The sequence below is a fragment of the Syngnathus typhle genome, linkage group LG1, assembly GCF_033458585.1.
Source record: "Syngnathus typhle isolate RoL2023-S1 ecotype Sweden linkage group LG1, RoL_Styp_1.0, whole genome shotgun sequence".
NCBI lineage: Eukaryota > Metazoa > Chordata > Actinopteri > Syngnathiformes > Syngnathidae > Syngnathus > Syngnathus typhle.
The window spans coordinates 9,346,532-9,368,506 of record NC_083738.1 but is presented as its reverse complement, the minus strand read 5'-3'; the positions used below and the strand labels follow the sequence as shown (position 1 = coordinate 9,368,506).

Here is a 21,975-nt window from a genome sequence, read left to right as displayed (position 1 = left end):
ATTTGGATTCGTGACTGTTTGACCAGTTTTCAACTTTACTTTTCATATTTAAACACTGGGTGTCACCCACGTAACATTAAAAGGACGGGATATGACGCATTATTATAGCGCTCTGTATACACTATAAGACAAATTCCCCATTTTCCCCTATTAAAATACCCCCTCTAATGTCTACATTTTGTAACTGATTCAAACCGTTTTAATTTGAAACTTTTCAGTTCATACCTACCGATTACCACAAATTCTGACTTTCAAACATTTTCTCCATTACAACACCCTCAAGAGATTACATTATTTTTCTTATGGAATTTCTACATTTTTGACTAATTACTCATTACAACTTCAACATGTTCAGCTCATTCCCAGTTATTGTATGTCTTTCGTTGTTATTTCACAATATCATATCAATATCATTCCACAAGTTTTCATCCAGCCTGTCATCCATCCATCCATCCATCCATCCATCCATCCATCCATCCATCCATCCATCCATCCATCCATCCATCCATCCATCCATCCATCTTCTGTACCACTTGACCCCACTGGGGTGTTGGAGCCTAGCCCAGCAGTCATCGGGAGACACTCTGAACCAGTTGCCAGCCAATCACAGGGCCCACAGAAACGAACAATCATCCGCATCCCCACGGGCACGGGGAAAACATGCAAACTCCACACAGGTAGGTGGAACAGCTCAGGTGGAATCGAACCCGCACCCTCTGAACTGTGAGGCAGACGTGCTAACCAGTGCCCCCACCTTGCCGCCTGCCTCTCAGCCTTCACGTGCAATTTCTTTATTCTCCTGTTGTTGATCAAATGAATAATTATAAAATACACCGACTGTATTGAATTAATTTGCACTATGCGCTGTTAAATTAATTTGGACTGAAACACTGCCACCCAGTGTTGATTATTGGGAGCACAATTTACTTGACTCAAATCTTCAAGATTCACATAATTTTATTGTCACAGCAACACACATTTTCACATATGACCGACAAACAATACCCATTGAGAAAGAAGAGGTTGAAGATACCACAGATAGGAGGATCCCCCTCCCAGAATGATCAGGCTGCAATGGATGCAGAGAGGGCACATAGTGTACTAAACTTGTATAAGGACATGTAAAGCGCGAAGAGCATCATCTCGGCATCCTTTGTGGCGTGGTGCGTGTGTGAGCGTGTGCGTGCATGCGTGCGTGCGTGAGTAGGGGGAGGTGACATGGGAGGAGCTGTGGGTCCATGACCGGGTCCTCACATCCCGAACATGATTCAGTCATTCGCCGCCTGGTTCTTGATTTCCCTCGCACTGCGTTGCACCTGTGTCGGTGAGCATTTATTCAATTTATTCTATTGATTAATTGAAACTTTATTGATCCCGGGAAATGCCCATTTTTTTGTATGTCAGGTGCAGACAGACAGAATTGCATTTATTATGCTTTGGTTGAATCCAACATAACTTGACGGAAGATGATTAGGGCTAGTGTAGAAAAACGGAGGGTGGAGGGGGTTGACAGGATCCTCTTCCGTATAACTTAATACACCGTGTGCACAGTTATTAGGAGGCTTTTGAGGATTCACTTTATCATTGAACAACTACAGTGACTGCAGTTAATCCAAAATCTTAATAAACTTAAATTTGATCATTTCATAAAGTAAAATCTAGGTTTTGGATTTCTAAGGAGATAACCTGTGTGTGCATAATTATTGGGCAACTATTAGTGTACAGAACGTGCAATTACCGTAATTTTCCATGTATAATACGCCCTCATGCATAATACGCACCCTAAAAATGGCATGTCGATGCTGGAAAAAAGCCTGTACCCATGTATAATACACACCCAAATTTTGACTCTTACTTAAATCCGCAAATTCTCAAGGCACTTATATATATATATATATATATATATATGTATTTTTTTTAACATGTGGCTCTTATGTCAGTAATTTAACAAAGAAAATCAGAGAGATTTCAGTGAGTCTGCTTTGACACTTCTGAAAAGAAAATACTGTATTTTCCGCACTATTAGGCGCACCGGATTATAAGGCGCATAAAATAGAAGCTATACTGCAACAAACTGAGGTTGACTAGGATTGCGGTATGCATCCACTAGCCAATAACCAACGAGCCCTCTGTAAACAATCGCGTTTCTCAAACGATCTCCTATAAAATGATCTGAACTGACTAAAGTTCGATCTAACACATTGGTACTACTTACCTATGTTTCCCTTCCATATCGATCCGTAGATTTACTCGAAACATTAACGGAGCAGCCTATTTTGACATGAAATAGCCTGGTGCGTATAGCAGCTATCGTTATAGCATTAGCCTTCCGCAAATTCCCATGAGCCTCAGCTCGCAATCTCCCATGAGCCTCAGCAAAGTGTAAACAATCGCGTTTCTCAAACGATCTCCGATAAAATGATCGAAACTGACTAAACACGTTGGTACCGCTTACCTATGTTTCTCTTCCTTATCAATCCGTAAACTTAATCGAAACATTAACGGAGCAGCCTATTTTGAAATGAAATAGCCTCGCGGGTACATCAGCTATTCGGTGACGCCCCCGACTACAGTTGCCGTAATGTTGGGAAGTGATGCGACCTTGTAATTTACTAGTCGTACTAAAACGTACTGAAACATTTTGGCAGAGCACTGTGTACAACCAGTATGGATCAACAAATTCATCAATTGATCCATATATAAGAAAAGGCGCTCTGCATTATAAGGCGCACTGTGTTTTTTTTAGTAAAATCTAAGTTTTTAGGTGCGCCTAATAGTGCGGAAAATACGGTAATTAAACTTGCTCTCAATGAATACATATTTCCAATCTTCAGAGCATACAGTATATGAAAGAAAGATACATGAATGAAGCTTGAATTTGTGTGCCAAAAATAACCAGCAATCAGCATCAGTATAAATGTATACAATACACATCTACAAAGACTGTGTATAAAAAAACAGGCACAAAAGCCGTTTGTTTATTCAATGATTTAGGTTGTACCACATGATCCATCCACCCTAAAATTCCTACATTAAAACAAATGTTTTCAGCTAAAAGCTACACACTAACGTATGAACTAACAGAATGTAATCACAACTGCTGTCAAGAGTTTGGAAGGAGTCTCGCCGTAATCAAACCAAACGACCAATGTACAAAAATTGACTCAAAAGCACCTTTTTCCATCTGCAGCTGGAACATTATAACTTCCCGGCTTCCTTAAACTGAGCGAGCAATCCATCATCTGCCCGGAGGGGGAACGAGAGTGTTCTGGTTTTGTAGTAGTGTGGGTCTGAGTGAAGGTTCTGGATGACATCTGTGAGGAGGTGGGCTCGCTCCACACCACAACCCGGCGCATCGTAGCCAAGTTTGGTGAAGTGGACATGAAGGTGGTAGTAAGATGGTTGGTAGTGCAAGTAGACTCTCAGCTTGCTGCCTGGAAGGCTGTAATGCTGCTGGATGGCCTCCTAAAATGCCACATGATTAGATGGCTGAAGTGCATCAATAAAGTTGGTGTGGTGTCTCACCTTTCCTTTCTGGAAAATGTTTTGAAGGAGTGGGATGTGCTCTGATGTCAGATCCCTCAGACTTTTGATGTTTCTCTGATGTGTGATGGCAATCAGGTACAAATTATCAGTCTGAAAAAAGGACACAACAACAACTCATTATGTGGCACAACCAGCTAATTCTTTTCATAATGTGTCTGGATCACTGGCTGGGGTTGCAAAGAAGAGGGAATGGATGAACACCAACTCATTTGGATAAAGGATGCATCATGCGTGTTTCACCTGTTTTTGATCCCATTTGAAATCCGGGAGGAGGACAAACCCAAGCTTTGGGTCTGGATCTTCAAACACTATGCGCTCAGACTCAGCCTTCTTCTCCAGGATGTTGTATACCCACTAGGGAGTGAATGTGATGTGAAGAACATCACCACTGGATTTAAATGTTATCTTTTTCTGGCTCACGAACCTGCACACTAAAACTCTGCTTTTGGATGAAGGGAAGAGTGATGGACTGGTAGTCATCCGTTGTCTCCTCCACCAAGAAACTCTCCTGACGCTGGTATTTCTGCACATGCTTCTCAGTGGCTGGACACACCACAGTCGCCTTCATCTCTAAAAGGCACACATCAAAAAGTCGTTCAGCTGTCATTCGTCTCCACAGATATTTATAAATTTGTCATAGCAGTACCGTTAAGGTGAGGTGGAGACCGGAGACGGTAGGTGCAGTAGATGTCATTCCTCATATCTAACTCCAGGGTGGAAGCAGCAAATATTTCAGACAGAGCACCTTCTCTGATGGGAGTCTTCTCCAGGATGACTACAGCATTCTGGTCGGCAAGCTGATGATCAAGTGAACAACCCAAACATCAATATGAGGAAAGAATACTTTTCCCCTTAAACAACTAGATGTCAGGTTGCCACGTCAGGTTGACTCTAAGTCATAAAATCTCCCGTCTTACATTGCAAAAATTTAAAAAATTAGATAACTGTTTAAAATCTCGCCCTTAAACACCCTGCTTAAACACGTAACTAGTAAACTACCAAAACTAGAAATTAAAGCCAAAACGTCTCACTCTCGTTCGATTACAAATAAAACCATAACCACACGTTAAGAATGACCGCTTTCTATTCCAATTCAGTAGCTATATATTAAATTAAATAAATATGTTACAGAAAATGAATGGATGGATGTTTAATTATCTACCTTTCCGTGGACGAAGATGGTTTTCTCTCTGGCAGAATCACTCAACACGGTAGTAGTTTGAAAACCTGACAGGACATTTTTTCCCGATTCCCTTCCATTCTCTCCTTGCTCATCTCCGTGGTTTGTTTTTGTCTTTTTGGTTCTTTGAGTAAATTCATCGAATGCTTCGGGATTATTTTCACGGTTAGTTGAAATGTCCGCCATGTTTGACGCTACTTCCGCACCACCAAAGATAGTCAATAACGGAAAGATCGCTCACTTCGAACTAATAACAAAACTGGAAGAATCGTGCGTACGAGCGGAAATAGCGCGCGTGCACGGTCTCTTTGTAATTACTAGTGCGTTTTTAAATCAATTGGAAATCTGTCATTACAAGATGTTAAGTATTATTGCTCACCCAGAAATATATACAATTCAGATTGCAATGATTTATTCATGGAGGGGGTTGCTGAATTTCTTGGCAGCTGCACATGGCTAATGTGATTGACATTTTATTGAGCCAACAGAATACGTAGCCAATCGTCTAAATTTATGGGCGGGGTTACTTTGGATTGGTCCAATTAAAATACAGCATTCAGACGCTAATCGGAAGCGAAGAGTATATATATGTTTATCGAATGTTCCTGTAATGAGGTTGAGTGGTAATGCTCTGTTAGGTGACCATCCGACGGACAAACCAAAAAGAAGAAGGTTCACTGACGTTCGGTAGCGACTGATGCGGTGTATTCGGGGTTCTAAATACTTGACGTGAACTTCATGTAGATGTCTAAGGTGTCATTCGGACGTCATAGCAACATGTGCATTACTGCGCTTAAATGTCTCATCGTATTCCTTCATGTGATTTTTGTCGTTGGGAGACAAGGTAACCATCAAAGTTTGTCAAGTTATCTTGCAAATAATGTTAACGGCAACGAAAAGGCTTAGACTATTTGATTTGTTTAACTTCGAGTGAAGTATTTGATCTAATTTTGCAGTGATTCATGATAATTAGATGCTTGTTATCCACTTTGTCGCTGGACTAAGTTGTAAAATAACCAGCGTTTGTTCCGAGTCCACTTTGTTCGCGCTTCCTCATTACGTCAAAAGACCAACCTTCGAAATAATTCACTTTTAGTTTAAACAATGTTTGTTCTTTGCATAGACCGGCGAAATGTTCTTTTCATCATTGCTGACGACCTGAGAACATCTTTGGGCTGTTATGGGGACTTAACAGTAAAATCGCCAAACATTGACCAACTGGCATCAAAAAGCCATGTTTTCCTCAATGCATTTGCACAGGTTAGCTGACTTCCAAATATTAGACTATAGCCTACTGTAGATGTTTGCTTGCCTATTTGAATGCTTTTGTGTTTGCAGCAAGCCGTTTGTGCACCGAGTCGAACGTCCATGTTGACAAGTCGCAGACCCGATACAACCAGGCTGTATGATTTTAAATCATACTGGAGAGTGCATGCTGGAAATTACACTACTCTCCCACAGTATTTTAAATCACATGGTTATGTTACCATGTCTGTGGGAAAAGTATTTCACCCAGGTAAATTGAATTTCTAGCAAACTGCATTTTCCCATTTTCTTGTCATTTCTGCATTTTTGAACAACCTGCTTTGTCATTCAGATTTCTGATCGAATATTGAGAACAATGGCTGCTGTATTTGATTGCAGGCATCTCCTCAAACTACACTGATGACTATCCTTACAGCTGGTCCATCCCTGCATACCACCCTGCTTCATTCAAATTTGAGAAACAAAAGGTACAACCAAGAAGGAAGATTTATAGTAAACTACTAGACGTGTGCAATTATAACACTGTCCTGGCTGAGACCATACAGCACTTTCACAATAGCGCTTTAAAACGTGGTTCAAACCACTTTGACTCTGTCTCCTCCAGACATTAGCCCCACATCTGTCGTATACATTTTCTGATGTAATAGTGTGCAAATTAGTTACAAAAGTTTAAGTGAGGGTAATCATGCTATCGAAGGCATTCGTCGGGTTTTCAGCTCCTGCTGACTTGCAATTCCTTTTGATCAAACCAAGTAGCAAAGTGTGTGGTAAATTCCACCTAGTCCAATGCAGAAAACCTAGCAATCTTATTACATGTATGAATACAGCTGTCGGAAGTGAGTTTTTTACAACTTGTTTGCAGGCCAAACAAAGCAGAGATTGACCAGTCTTACAGAATGCAAAAAGTGTACATACATTAAATTGACACTTAACTTTGCTTTCAGATGTGTAAAGGAGAAGACGGTCGCCTCCATGCCAACCTGCTGTGTGCAGTGAATGTCACAGAGCAGCCTGGAGGAACACTGCCTGACATGGAGAGTGTAGAAGAGGCGGTGAGACTGTTGAAGACTCGAGCCACAGATGGCGATCCTTTCTTCCTGGCTGTGGGCTTTCACAAACCCCACATTCCCTTCCGCATACCGCAGGTACTGCATGCTATGAAGTTGTTCCACTGTTGGGGATTTCAACCACACAATGTTTTTAGTACTATTAGACTCTCCTCCGAAAGTCTTGCAACAGAGGTCATTTTCTTGTCACAGATCAAAAACCTAAATGTGTGGGTGGCACCTGTAGAGGCAACGGTTTCCATAGGAAGCAAATAGTGTTTGCCGGACTATCCCAAAAATCTTACTTTTTGCCTTATTACTTTGTTTAACACGCACAGGGAAAAAAAAAAGTCACATTATTCTTGACCTCATAACTTTACTTGGGAAGGGATGAACCCGTTCTAATTTAATACACTTGCTAAAAATACCCCCAAGAATACACAAAAGCCAGACTAATAAATCATTATATGGTTTCACATAATCCCTGCAATGTGTTCACATACTCGTCATTGCTTGTTGGTGCAAATCATGGGTTTTCCGACTATGAGAGGTCATTGAATGCACCTCGCGCAGAACGAGAGTGAGAACTTAAACAATAAAAGAGAAGGAACCTAGCTTCTAAAGATGGAAATTGACAAACACAAAAGTGTGTTTCTGGATTTTATTGAAAACAAGCTGGTACTGTCTGCTGCACGGCAATGGCTTCCGCCTATCAATGCGTGTGCGTCGTTTCAGATGTCGAAAATTGGTTCGTAAGTAGATGCAAAAAAAAGTGTCTGCTTTCGTAAGTCTAACTAGTACTGTAATGTGAAATCACACACTCTGCTGATGGCAAGGTGTCATACCATGATAGCAAAAGCCAAAGAATAAAAACATTTACGGGTTGTACTGATAGATTTTTTTTGTTGGTGAAGATTTGACTAAAATGTAATTGTAACCTAATGAAAACATTCTGTACTGGTTTTTATTCCAGGAGTATCTGCAGCTCTATCCCATAAAAAAGATGACTTTGGCCCCTGACACAGATGTTCCAAAACGCCTCCCTCCTGTGGCCTATAACCCTTGGACAGACATTAGGAAGCGAGACGATGTCCAAAAACTCAATATTAGCTTCCCGTATGGACCAATTCCTAAAGACTTCCAAGTATGTATCTGTGAACTTAATAATGATAATTGAACATGATCTTGTGGCTCTTTCTAAACAAGATGTCATTGTCTTCTAGCTCCGTATCCGCCAGCACTACTATGCTGCTGTGTCTTACATGGATGCCCAGGTTGGACGGCTGCTCAGTGCCCTTGATGCCCTGGGGCTGGCTCAGAGCACAATAGTGGTTTTCACCTCCGATCATGGTTAGCCATGACTAGTGTTTTGCGAAATGGTTTGTGTGGGCTGTTGTAGTTAAAACATGCTGGGATCATTGGTTTTGCTGGAGATTTGTTTTTTGTGAGTATTCAGCAGTGAAGTGAAATTTATTTTTGAACATAAGATCGACCAAACAAAAATCATTTTTTTCACATAATTTCATATTATGCTAATAAGGCACATAAATCGACATGTTCAAAAAACAAGGAAGAAGCTATTGTTTGTTCCCCCCCCCCCCTACTCCTTTTATACATCAACCTTCTCAACATGGTTGCTAATTAGGAATCAATCATTTTGCATGTTGGCTTGTCTGAATTATTTAGGTACCTCAATTGACTAAAAGCCACCAGAGGGCAGTGTTGTAACAGTAATGATGCTATTTTAGTTTAACCTAGTTTTAAGCTAGGTTGGTGCATAAAATACAGCCAATAATACTATTCACATTCATTATAACCTGCTAAGATGGGACAATTTCTTTCTTAGATACCTTGTTCTCTTTGCCATTTTGTTTCAGGCTGGTCACTAGGCGAGCATGGTGAATGGGCAAAATACTCCAATTTTGGCGTGGCAACGAATGTCCCTCTTATAATTTATGACCTTGAGCCTCCTGAATCTCAAAGTGGGCTGAAAGAACCTACTTTTCCATTTTTGGATGTCTTTAGCCAACCAGAGTGGATCTTTAAGAGTAAGAACTCACTTTACTTTGAATTTCAAATTAGATTGACAATATATGGACCCCTTCTAATGGGACTAATATACAAGCCACATAAAAAAAAAAAAATCTGTCTTTATATAACTCTTAGTTTTAGATTATAGCACTGTCAGAATTGTTTTAATATTTTTTTATCTTAAGTGGTATCTATTTTTAGAAATAGCTTCCTCGATTTGAAATTCCTGAAACTTATTGACTTGTGTCTTTTCAAGATGATAAAGTTGTGGAAAATGTGGCCGAGTTGGTGGCTGTTTTTCCAACAGTGTGCCACTTGGCTGGCCTGAAAATGCCTGACCCCTGTCCTGAAGTTGATCACCAGGTATTTATCATGTTTTAAATAATTCCAAACATTTTTATTTTTTTTACCCTACAAAACAATTAAAACAAAGTGCCATGTGAGTATAGCTAGATGAAGGGAAAAAAATCCTTTAGTTTGCTACATTGATCTTGCACTCTTAAATTAATTGTCCTGAGATCATTCCCCAATTTCATAAATTATGGACATAAACACAAACTACAACAATAATCGTACTATCAACAAACTTCATAACATTAAAAGATGTTTGAGCATATTTGCCATTTTTCACATGTTCTTAATGTTAGTCACCTAAATGATGAACAGAGGCTGTGGTTTACCGAAGTCAAATTCCTTGTTTGGCATGCTCAAACATAGCAAATTAAAGATCTCTTGAATTAGAATAAAACAATCCAGTATGTATGGAAGTCAGCCATAACAGTCTTTTTATTGTTGCTGTTAATTCAGATTCCAAATATTGTTAAATACACAAGTGCTGTAGTGTAACGGTGCTTCCTGTGAAACTGATTAGTTGCATTAATTGTTAAAATAAGAATCTAAGCCAAACAATCCTAATTGTAGCATTGTACGACAGACAGCTGTCCAATGTTGAAGGTTCATTTAAAAACAACAACAACCAAACCCGTTTATTCTTGGTCGTGTAGTGAAAATTGGCAATGCACCTGCAGAGAAGTAGATTGTCTGAAAAAGATTTCAAGATTTCTGATGTGACCAGCTGGATGGTTTGGGCACCCTGCACCTAAGTGCCTTACAAAGCTGCTTAGCAACACCCAACACTTCTGTGCTAGAGCTTTTTAAACACAGTACAGTTCTGCTTGTCCATTCTGAACCTAATGAAGAAGTCTTTATATTCTCGCACTACATAGAATGGGCACAGTGTCCCTGGCTTCCTGTAGAAATTTGTCCAACTGCAGGAGTCTTTAGGTTAAGCACTCCAATAATTATAAACACACATTATCTCTTTAAAATGCTAAACTATACTTTTCATAGCATGGGAAACTGTAAATAAAGTGATGTATAAAATGGTAAATGGCATTTGAAGGAAAGTCTTGGGTTTTGAACAGTGATTCTAAAGGTGTCTAGATCTGTGCAATTGTGGATGCGTTGCAATGTGTGATCCAGAGGCATGGGGCGCAATGATATAGGACTTTATCACTTAGTAACCTCTGTATATGGTTCTGCGTGGTCAGGAATGTAGGCTTCAAATAAAGGAACAGAAGCTTCCTGTGCAAAGGCAAGGGGCGGGGTTTGTCGTAGATCAGTGAGGTAGGAAGGGTTTTAAGGATGAAGAGTCACCCTAATGACCTCTCAAAACTGTTTAGTTTGGCTGAACATTGTTGTGCATCAGGGGAGGCACAGTGGACTCTTGTAAATGTGAATGGTTGGCTGCCTTATTTCCAATTGATCAATCGATGGTGCAGCCCAACCTCTTACCCTACCATGTGGGTGTAGTTTAATCATAAGGGGTTTAAGAATGATCCCCCCCCCAAAAATAAGATGCAAACATGCCTAATATGAATAAGATATTGTTCGCCTTGACGTTTCTCCTTTTTTCAGGATAGGCTGTGTACAGATGGAAGGAACTTGGCAGATGACTTTGAACGTGAAAAAAAAATCGATCCAGATTCTGTGGCTTTCAGCCAGTATCCACGGCCTGCTGATACACCACAGGTACGATCATGAATATCATTGTTGCTTTAAACCAGGAGTCACCAACTCTGGTTCTTTAGGGCACCTGTCCAGTGTTTTAGATGTGTTCCTCTTAACACACCTGATTGAAATGATCAGGATGCCATCATGTTTGTACAGAGCTTGCTGATGAGGGTTATATTTTTGCCAAAATAATCCCACTGGTTACCATATAATGTACCATCAAGACCTCAATTTGGGATCTCCGGCGGTACACTTTAATCTCTCCTCGCCATACACTGCCCAGCAACGGATCCCAGGGTGGTCTTCCAACCATCATTTCATTTTCTGGACGGATTATTGGTCCAATTTCAAATCTGTTCGCTGGTTCAATTTCCTAGTTAATGCAAAGGTAACTGCAACTTTGCCTGCTCTGACAGCATCCAGCAAGTGATGAAATTCCCTTTGATGGCTGTCGTTACTGCGTGAAAGACTCCGCAATAAATGATTACAAAGTAGGATTTCTTAGTAGGAAACAGTTTTTTGCCTCAACTGCCATTTCCCTCACAAGTTGGTCTGTAACGGTCAGAGGACTAGCGTGAACCTTACCATATAAACAAAACAGCAGTTTAGGTGAAATCACACATCTCATCAGACTGCAAAATTCTTAATCAATATGGGGCAGCATGGTGGTTGAATTGTTAGCTTGTCAGCCTCATGGTGCGAAGGTTGCAGGTTCGTTCCATTCTCGGGCCATTTTGTCTGGAGTTTGCATCTTCTCCTCGTGCCTGTGTGGATAATTCCGGCTACTCTAATTTCCTCCCATATCCCAAAAACTTGCATGGTAGGCCAATTGACCTCACCAAATTGCCTGTAGGTATGATTGCTCTGTGTGCCCTGCAAACTGCTCTTTTCAGTGTATGTGTGTGTGTGTGTGCGCACGTATATATGCATCCCCTGTTTTGTCTGACAATCAAGCTGCTGTCTGTTCCCGTACAATGCAGCACCATAAACTGGATCGATGTGATTCTGCTATTGCTGATGCTTGGCCTGAAATGTCCACTGTACAGATGTCTGCTTGTGTAATGTCATCTATTAGGAGAACTCGGACCTCCCTGACCTCAAAGACATAAAGGTGATGGGCTACTCTGTGCGCACCTATAACTTCCGATTCACCATGTGGCTCGGCTTTGACCCCAAAACCTATCAAGTAGGAGTTCACTCGTCGCATATAACCACACAACATTAACTCAATTTTTCTTAAAGCTCATCTGGAGAATGACTGATCGTCTGTCTTATGTGGTTGACATTTGTCACATCGTCCATCCCTAAAGATCAATACGTCTGATGTCCATGGTGGAGAGCTGTACGTGATAGCAGATGACCCCGGTGAGGACAATAACATCTATGATGACCATGGACCGCACAGCATGATGAAGATGAAGAACATGCCTCTGGTAAGTTTGTTCCCCCCCCCCCCCCCATTAATTTAGATGCTTATTGATGTGACTCATTTGTTTCTTTTTTTTTTGTCCAGTTTACAAGGATGAAGCTGCAGCTCCTCTATCTCACAGCAGGACTAAAGACAAACGGAAAAAAAGCATGATGATGGGGTGTTAAGGGCACAAGTGCAATAAAAGGGAAACATTTATAAATATATTTATTTAAATACTCAATTCATATGGATGGTTAGATAATTGTCCAGCAAAGAAATAAATGTGTGAAGTAACTGAATGAGATGGTGAGTTGTGTGTTACGCTTAGCACAAAGCTGATTGTTTACTGAACAAGCAGCAAGTCTCCTTCAAACCTTTCAAGTCTATTATCCCTTTGAACTAAGCCACAAGGAACACACCGATGGTGAATGCCTCTCCCTTGTGGGTCACCACATTAGCAAGCTTATTTTATTATGAAAGAAGGTTGTCATGACTGAAGAAACAAGTTCTGTTCTGATGTTTCTAAGCAGGAAGTGTAAATTTAGGGCGTGGCACCACGGAGTGGTTCAACCATTTTTGAAGAATAATATTCAGGTGAACAGATGTAAACTCTGGCTACATAAACAGCATGGTCGCAGTGGGTTTTATACAGAGTGGTGCAAAGATAGTTCATGTCATCCATGCTACTGCCACATAGTACATGTCAAGAGGAAGTTTAATATGCAAGTGCTCATTTAACACTTAAAAGCAGGGGTGACCAAACTTTTTGCAATGAGGTCCGGGGGCCAATAGTTTTTTCAGACATTTTTTAACTACCGTATTTTCCGCACCGTTAGGCGCACCTTCAATTAACGGCCCATTTTAAAACTTTATCATTTCTGCGGACTCGCGGTAAAAGTTTTTCTTCGCTTGATTTCATTTGTGTGGTGGGCTCCATCTAGTATTGGAACTGAGAAGTGCAACAGAGTTGAGCTCAGGCTACTTGTGAGGGCCATATTCAATTATGTTTTCAGAGTTTGCTGTGGGCCAATAAAAACTGGTTTGAACGCCCCTGCTTTAAAGTCATCTAATCAAATTGTCTTAAAATGAACATGATTGCGACTTGCATAGATCCTACTTTGTGATCAATCATCCCACATAGGCTTTAAGTTTAGATGTTTTGCCAATCTATACACAATGACAATTTAAAAAGCAAAAATTTCCAAGCAGCCACTTTCCCACGTGTCTTGCACTCACTCACCAGGTCACGGGTGAGCTATTCCAGCTAACTTTAGATGGTGGGCTACACCCTGGAGTGGTCAAAACGTAAGGCAGTGAAGGCACACAGACACCATTGTGTGCTTCACTTAACCTATCATGACTGTTTTGGAATGTGGTTGGAAGCAGGAAAACTCAGTTAAATCAAGCAAACTCCACACTGGATGGCCTGAGCTGAAACTGTGAAAACTTGCTAATTTGAAAGTGCTATTTTAAATATGGACAAAATAAATTTCCATAATACATTTCTCAAAGTAAGCACTAAAGGTCCATTGCCTTAATCCAGCAACAAGGGGTTAGACACAAACAACAAAATAACTAGTGTATTTTTCTTTTTTAGTGGAAAGCATAATATGCAAGATGACACAAAACTGCTGAACAAGTGCAAGAATTTATTTGAGACATTTTTAATATTCAACTCTTTGTCTTGCCTATCATTCCAAATGCTCAAAAGGATTACATTAGAATTAGGTTTAAATCATTTGCAGTCTGGACATATGATTACAAAAAAAAAACACAAAGTGCAAGAACATGACATCAAAGCCCAAAATGTAAGCAGCGGAACTTAAGTATTGTGGGATGTGCAGATTATGTCGAGGTAACATTAGCTTCCGACAAAAGGTGTTTGTTTGGAAATGTCAACATGGTTGGGGTCATAATTATGCTTAGCGATGTCTCTGCTGTATTTTTGCATGTTCACAATTATTTGACAAATGTAATTTTGCAGCTTTGTGCTACCTCCATAAGGAAAACTAGAATCCATGCTGTACAAGACTGCAGTCACAGCCAGATCCAGATTGATCCTCACATTTTAGGAGCATCTTGCCTCGTAAATTTGGGGTTTTCATTTCAGCAGTTCGGCTTCAGTTTCATAGAATTGTCTGAATATAAAGCAACGGGTCGCTGCGGTTGTGCCTGTCTTGTGTCATCCTGTAAATGTGTCGGCGGTTATATCCAATCAATATTTATCATCCCAAGCAGTGATCTCTTACCAAGATCACATTGATGTAATGACAATTACGTTAGTGTTTACCTGCTGCCTCCTTTTTATTCTGTGTGACATGTCGCTGCCTCTTCTCCTCCAGCCACTCTGTCTTTGTCATACTCTCATTATGATTCATACACTGCTAATCACATTACCACCATGGGCCCATAGCCTGACAGGTCACCCTGCCTTTCTGTTAACATTAGTGACATACACAATTACATTAGAGGGATGGAGTGTGTGTGAAAAAGCTTAGCTCAGCTGTCTCGGGCCTGAGGTTGGTCTCAACTGTGTATGTGCATCTGTGTGTGAGAATTGAGAACCGCAAGCTAATTTTCCATACAAGTCCCAGAAAACTTCAGTGTTTTGTTGTCTTGGAAAATCTCCAATACATTTTAAATCTTCTACTTTTGCTTTCTAATTGCTTTCCTCCGTAAACTATTAATTCCACCTTAGTGGAATGAGTCAGAGCTTTTTATTGTGCAATATTTAATGAACTATTCATCAGACTGAGGAGAGTTTCTGTATAAACAAATAATAAATTAACTGAATATATCACACAATTACTGGATTTATTTTATATAAACATTTATGGCTGTCGTCCCAGAAAGAACCCACTGTTAAGATGAAAAGCCCGTCTGCGTGTTTGAGGTTCGATTAATTGCATAATCATATTACTCTAATTATTGAGAATCAATTAATCCTTTAAAGACCTTGTTTCATTTGAAAATATACACATCCACAGTGTTTCCCCCCTCTCAACACATAATTCTTCCCACATTTCTGTTGTCCTCCATAGAAGCAGATTTATTTTCTGTGTTGAATCAAAGGGAACATTTCACAAATATAATGTATGCATACTATGTCCAGGCTGTATCTCGTCTCTTAACCAGTCAGTAAAACAATTAGTAATATGATTCAAAAATACATTGGCTCCGTTTAAGGGCACAGACAAGACACAAAAGTCATTAAAGAAGTCTGCACAAATCTTAAAAATTTGCATTGAAACATAAATCCTGAAAGTTTAATGATCACAAAGGGAAAGAAGTGGATCTCTGCATAAAATTCAACAACCACACAGTCCTCATGAGACATGCTTGATCTGTTGATTGGATATGAGATTGCAAATCATTGGGGTGAGCAAATGCTCACAATGATACATGTAAACTTTACGAATATGCTTCACAAGTTAAAATTCATGGCTTTGAATATATCGAGTCCCTCTTATATTGGGTTTTCTTTCTTGGCTTTCCTTTCCTTCTCCATATATGGGCTTCTTATTTTCATTCTGAAATACATTCTATTGATGACACGTGATAAATCTAATGAATTGAACATTCACTGGAAAGGAGGCTAAACATTGAATAAATGTAAAAAGAAAAAAAGATATCCATTAGCTTGAAGAGGATAAAACACGGGTGTAGGATTAAAACAGCCGTGTTTTAATGGAAGGCGTCTCTATAACAAACAGACCTTGCTGAGTGCACCTGTGAGCTTTTATTCATTAGAAATGTTCTCATTGTGAGTACATTGATGTTTATTTTTTATTTAATGACAGTGAATACACTGGTAGCTGTAAATTCCATTTATGCTAGTGCGTTGTGAGAGTTCAAGGTTTCAATTTGTGTTTTACATTAACTTTCCTTCCATACTCATTTTCTCCACTACATTAATTATTTTTTCGTTTTAAACCGAATCTTGGTAGTTGCTGCTTGTTGCCAGGTCTTGCTGCCTTCACTTTTCTAGTGAAAAGGCATGCTCATTTATCTTAAAATTAGGCTACTGACTGTCACTAGACCATTAGGCCCATGGGTGTTAATTTCATTTAATTTTGGCCAGCAAATGTCACTGCATTTGAAAGGTGATAACTCAGTCATTTATGAATAGTTTTTTTTACTTTCAACAACTCAAAATGTTGTCATCAGTCCTATCCATACATATTTATTTTTTCTTTTTCTTCCAAATGGGCAGTAAAGGTCCAAAAATGCACAATAAAGAAAAACGATCTATTCTGTATCCACATTTGAAAAAAGAAAACAAAATGTCAAGGTTTTATATGACATAATTAGAGCCTTAAATAAATACATAAATATTTTGTTGATTTTTGGGGGGCTGCCATCTATAGACAATAATAGTAGTATTTTGATAATAGCAAAAATTACTATGGTGTGTATATATACATACTAATATATACAGAGGCACACTGGTTAGTTAGCATGTCAGTCTCGCAGTGTTAGATGTTGCCCGTTTGAGTATGACTCCAGCCTTTCTGTGTGGAGTTTGCATGTTCCCCCCGTGGCTACGTTGGTTTCTTCCGGGAACTCTGGGTTGCTCCTATATGCCAAAAACACGGTAGACTGATTGAACACTCTAAAGTACGAGTGCGAATGGTTGTTTGTCTGTGCCCTGCAACTGGCAACCAGTTTAGGATGTCCCCCTACTGCCCATAGTCAGTTGGGATAGGCTCCAGCACCCTTGCAACCCACCTAAGGACGAGCAATGGATGGATCCATATACGTATATAACATATATAAAAGTGCTGGGAAGAAACTGAAACAAAAAGTAATATGAGCGATCAGCGTTTATAAACTACTACTAGTTTATGAACTACTAAAATGCTCTGAACCATCCATCCATTTGCCGGACCGCTTGTCGTGCTGGAGCCCATCCCAGCAGTCATCAGGCGGCGAGCTAACCAGTGTGTCACCGTGCATCAATCCAAGACACCACATTGCTTTTGGCATCACCCAAAAAAGGAGGGCCTAATAAGTTTTATAACTTTCAAAGTCACATCTTCTCCACTTCTTAAACTTGACTGTGTATAAAAAATTTTTTAAACATCATGTAAAAATAAATGCAACATGTGTGAATGACCGATCAAATTCTTCCATTTCTTACGGTTACAAGCGGGCAAATTTCCTCGATAAAATACAAGATTGCAATTGCAACAGGATTAATTTACAAACGATTCACATTAATGGACTCAAATCTGACAAGCACTTAGACTTAGACAGACTTTATTGTCATTTTGTAAACACTTGGTGCACACAAAACGAAATTTCGTTGCATACGGCTCTCAACAATGAAATGATATTTCGGCTGAATAAAAAGTGACATTTCTATATAAATATGAAATAAGATAAGTATATAGTGCAGCAGCAAGCGACTTCTACTTGCAATCATAATGCAGCTCTGCTTACCTTTTGGCTTTGACATGAGATTAGGGGTGTCACATCCATTTGGTACGCGGGTGTTTCTGCTTTCTTTCAAACTGATCAAGTCAGACCATTGTTATAGGTCCGTGGGCTAAAAGTGTAGGAGCCCACTCACAGGCAGATTTTTAGAAAAAAACAACATAAAAAAAATACTTGGTTGTTTTATTACACTGGATGGTTGGACAATATACTCTAACCATAGAACTATTTGTATACAAGGCGCCATTTTGACTTTGAGTAGTTTCTGGATGTGGGCAGTTTTAAAGAAGGCTGTGCCTCTGACAAGAACTTACTGGCAAACACTCCAAATGTTCTACCTTTGGCCATGGTATCAAGGAATCCTGGTTAAAGTAAGTCATTCAAACTAAAAAGAAAAACCCTTCTTGACGCGGGTTGCCAAAAGGCGTAAGCTCTCCTTTAGTTGATAGTTTTCAATTAAGTGAATGCGTGGCTTTGGTTTTTAAGTATATCAAGTGTGATCAAACAAAAAAAATAAAAGAGTCGTTTTTCTTTGAGACACAGGACACAAGTCTTTGTTGGTCTGACGCTACCATTTATTGCATGCAACGTTTTTCATATCAGGCATTTGAGACGAACCCTCAAAACATCAAGAAAAAAAAGAACAATGGAAACTTGACACTTGGAATCACATATTTTCCTTAAAGCCGAACCAACCCCCGCTGTCATCATACAGTAAATGCTAGTAAAAAGCTTATGGAAACATTTGATTTTACAAAAAACAATCTCATATTTGTACCAATATGGTATGGAAAATCATTTAGATTCTTTATTTGTTCTTAAATAAATAGAGCAATTCCCACTGGACACGAATAGAGGCACTTAAGTTTTTTTCCTTTTTTGTCAAATGTTTTTTCCACATCTGCATTGTCTTCCATACACATTCAGCAGTGGTTACATGATTGAAAACCAAAGCACTCATTCTTGATGAGCCGGATTTAGGGAGACCACGACGACTAAAAATAAATACGATGAAAATCAATGTAAAAGAATCAGCACAGGAGGAAAGTGTCCATGTTTTTTTTTTAAGTTCTCATGTGGAGGACTTGTTGCTGTGCGAATGCGACCGTAAACAAAGTCACACTTCTCTCACTCACACACCCAAAACCACACACACACACACACGCATGACAGAGTATAGATGTTCAATATCTTGTTTCACATCATTCAATCATCTGGTCACTTGGAACTGACATAAACAACCACAACAACAATAACACAACAACATCACTGTTTGCAGGAGTCACTGTCCCTATATTGTGGAGCACAAACACTGTTGTCACTGTTGTCCAGTCATTTTTCAAAGACTCGACACAATCAGCTGTACACGTATACGCACAACAACACACAACAAAAGACCAAAATGTCCTGTGGCGAGTTGATCGGATTCAATATTGTGCAAGGTTGCCATTGTTGCACAGTCTTTTAGTGGGATTGGAAAGGTCTTGTATTTTATAGCCAACCTTGGACAGTTAGCTAGGTTGCTGGGTTACCGTGGGAGCCAGAACTGAGCCAACGTCTCTGAAAAGAACTGGTAAGGCCTAGAAGGAACTCAAGGGATACCAAAATGTGACATTCTTTGTGTGCTGGGATTGGTAGTCTGATTATTCTTTGGTGAAATATTTCACTTAGAACAGGGATTGTCAACCGGTGGTCCGCCGGTTCATGGCTTGGAAATAGAAAATAATTTAAAAAAAATAAACTTGATTCATTATTTTGACTTGATTCATTTTCCAGCTAATTTTTTTATTCATTCACCCATCCAAATTATGTCAAATGTATCTGAGATTGCCAAAATAGACAAAATAAATAACCTGTATAGGTCTATACTCCTTGGGTGAAAAATAAAATAATATTCCACCAAAGCAGTGGTCCCCGAGTTGCTTCTTGATTATAATGGTGGTCCCTTGGACAAAACCAGTTGAAAACCCCTGACTAAGAACAATGACAGAAAGGTCCCAAGCAAATACTGATTATCTCCACTGGTTAGATTGAGTTTTTGGTTCATGTATTGAGTTTTCCAGCACTACAACAAAAAAATGCTTAGCATTTAGGAACGATAATGACGTAAATTACTAAAAGAAATGAGAAAACAAAATTAAGAGGCATTGCCACCAAACGATTATGGTCAGGATTTAGTGCAAAGGCAATCGACATAGTAAATATAAGTATGCAAAAATGCAATCTACTCAGACAGTGGCAAAAAAAAAAAAAACACTGTCAGCTTCAAATACTGTATTTTTAGTACAATTGTAAGTAAATCATTAAAGTGCCCAAATAAAGCTGCAGATTAACTGTGTATAGAACAGCAGCAATGGTCACTTAAATTGCTGAAAATGCAACCAGATTTCTTTAATTTTGAATATAACAAAATAAAAAGTAAAGGACACAATCACACCATGAACAATAAATAGCCACAGGAGAATTTAGATCTTAACAAGAATGGCACGTTAAGGTGACAGGTGTTAGTCTTGTGTTCTTCTGTTAATAAATTATTTGTAATGTTTATAAGAGAGCCTGCCATTACCTGCATGCTCCTTGTCTAATTGGTGTACCAGACAAGTACTTTAACAGCTGGATCAATATCAGACAGCATGTTTCTTGGAGCCTCTATAGAGCTTCCTTCCAAGAGTCATCCTCTTAAATTAAAATCAGGTTGAACATTTCCCTTTTAAAAACAACCCCATCTTGTTAAAAATACATCTAACTTATATTCCTATTCAGGGAGGAATTTAAACCGAGTATAATTGTTGTCTCTCCAAAGACGCTCACAATTTTAATTATGCTAATATGCACTCAGTGAGTCACATTCAAAGGATGGAGTTACTTTTAATTCCTAAATGCAGATTGATTTTTGGCCCAATTAATCCAGCAAATCAATGCCATTATATTATGATTGCATGTTGTGTCATATGAAGGACCCCACCAGGGACAAAAGCGTCATTGTATGTGTCATCTCACTGATCCCAGTTCTAGCTCCCAGGCGCATTTTATGATTTTCCCTTTTTATAGCTGGCTCCGGTCCAGCGCTTACAGCAGGTGAGCCTCGATGCGAAGCCAGTGCAGTCCCTGTCTGATGTAACGGACCAGCTCGGTCATGCCGCTCTGCTGACTCAAAGGCTCTATCGCAGAGTCAAGCTCCTGGAAGAACTCTGCAGGGAGACAAGGAGACACTCCAGTTGAAACATTCAAATACACTTGAGGTTCTTCACTGCTACAGCTGAGAAGATTAGCAAACAACACAAGAGCACTGAGACCGTTAGCAAAAATGGGGCTGATGTCTGTGAAACCTACAGGTGAAGGGATTATGCACCTGCAACATCTCATGGGAAACAAAACATAAAAAAACCCCATAATGTATATTGGCGATACAGTCCACACCCGTTTAATCACATTCGCAAATGCACCTATTTTAAGATTTGGAACCCATGACTTATTAGTTTGCTGATTTGGTTTGAAGGCCATCTCGAGGCAACTTGGTGCTAATGAACGACGTTGAAGTGATTTAAGATGCATCGTTTAGACGAAAGTTGCACATCTCGTGGCATCTTGGTACCAATGAATTCTGTTGAAGTGATTTTTGGAGCTTCATTCAGACTTAAATCATCTTGTGGCAACTGTCAATTGTAAAGTCCTTTTCACGTTGCAGGGAATGGCAGCATGGAATGGCAGCATGGAACGACAGCATGGAATAACAATGGCGCCCCCGGTTTAGATGGACCAGAAAGTAAAAACAGAGAATTTTTCCCTTGGTTTGGACGAGGCCGCGCCTTGACAAGATAAATAAGTACGTTTTATTGTCGCAAAAGAAAGCCCTGCCTTGGCTCATTGTAAGAAGGAAGAGGAGGAGACCAACATAAAAAAGAAATTATGAAATTGTCACGCCAAACCATAATAAAGTTTGTCTTTTATGCCATTGATGAGAATTTGATTAGAACTAAGAGCAATTATCTTTCAATTAACAAAAATATGGAACACTTGAACATTGAAATGTAGAATCTAATTTC

General features: G+C 39.5%; 3 protein-coding genes across 6 annotated transcripts in view; 1 reads left to right on the top strand and 2 right to left on the bottom strand.

The window, feature by feature from the left end:
• Positions 1-2,944: 2,944 nt before the first annotated feature.
• On the bottom strand, positions 2,945-4,956 carry dcps (decapping enzyme, scavenger). Its single transcript, XM_061279939.1, has 6 exons — positions 4,709-4,956; positions 4,193-4,343; positions 3,971-4,116; positions 3,787-3,900; positions 3,526-3,636; positions 2,945-3,465 (listed from the first exon to the last, which is right to left on the bottom strand). Exons 1-6 carry the CDS (start codon positions 4,910-4,912, stop codon positions 3,199-3,201), a joined length of 993 nt encoding a protein of 330 aa, XP_061135923.1. The 5' UTR covers positions 4,913-4,956; the 3' UTR covers positions 2,945-3,198.
• A 313-nt stretch (positions 4,957-5,269) lies between these two features.
• Positions 5,270-12,792, top strand: ids (iduronate 2-sulfatase). The gene is made up of 13 exons (XM_061290072.1): positions 5,270-5,570; positions 5,850-5,986; positions 6,065-6,242; positions 6,371-6,459; positions 6,937-7,137; positions 8,012-8,182; positions 8,262-8,388; positions 8,916-9,086; positions 9,326-9,432; positions 10,987-11,100; positions 12,158-12,268; positions 12,393-12,515; positions 12,596-12,792. The coding sequence occupies exons 1-13, from the start codon at positions 5,471-5,473 to the stop codon at positions 12,662-12,664; spliced, it is 1,698 nt and encodes a 565-aa protein (XP_061146056.1). The 5' UTR covers positions 5,270-5,470; the 3' UTR covers positions 12,665-12,792.
• Positions 12,793-18,491: 5,699 nt separating this feature from the next.
• aff2 (AF4/FMR2 family, member 2) overlaps positions 18,492-21,975 on the bottom strand; it is a 113,909-nt gene continuing 110,425 nt past the window's right edge. For all 4 annotated transcript variants that reach the window (XM_061287507.1, XM_061287525.1, XM_061287516.1 and 1 more), the window contains exon 26: positions 18,492-21,120. In XM_061287507.1, coding sequence (XP_061143491.1) covers positions 20,999-21,120 — 122 coding nt within the window. In that variant the 3' untranslated portion in view covers positions 18,492-20,998. The remainder of the gene's footprint in view (positions 21,121-21,975) is intronic.

Coding starts and splice junctions, on each gene's coding strand:
- dcps (XM_061279939.1), bottom strand. CDS start 4,912: ATGGCGGACATTTCAACTAACCGTGAAAATAATCCCGAAGCATTCGAT. Junction 4,344..4,708: donor CCATCTTCGTCCACGGAAAG/GTAGATAATTAA, acceptor CTTGATCATCAG/CTTGCCGACCAGAATGCTGT. Junction 3,901..3,970: donor AGCAGAGTTTTAGTGTGCAG/GTTCGTGAGCCA, acceptor TTCACTCCCTAG/TGGGTATACAACATCCTGGA.
- ids (XM_061290072.1), top strand. CDS start 5,471: ATGTCTAAGGTGTCATTCGGACGTCATAGCAACATGTGCATTACTGCG. Junction 8,183..8,261: donor CAATTCCTAAAGACTTCCAA/GTATGTATCTGT, acceptor ATTGTCTTCTAG/CTCCGTATCCGCCAGCACTA. Junction 9,087..9,325: donor ACCAGAGTGGATCTTTAAGA/GTAAGAACTCAC, acceptor TGTCTTTTCAAG/ATGATAAAGTTGTGGAAAAT.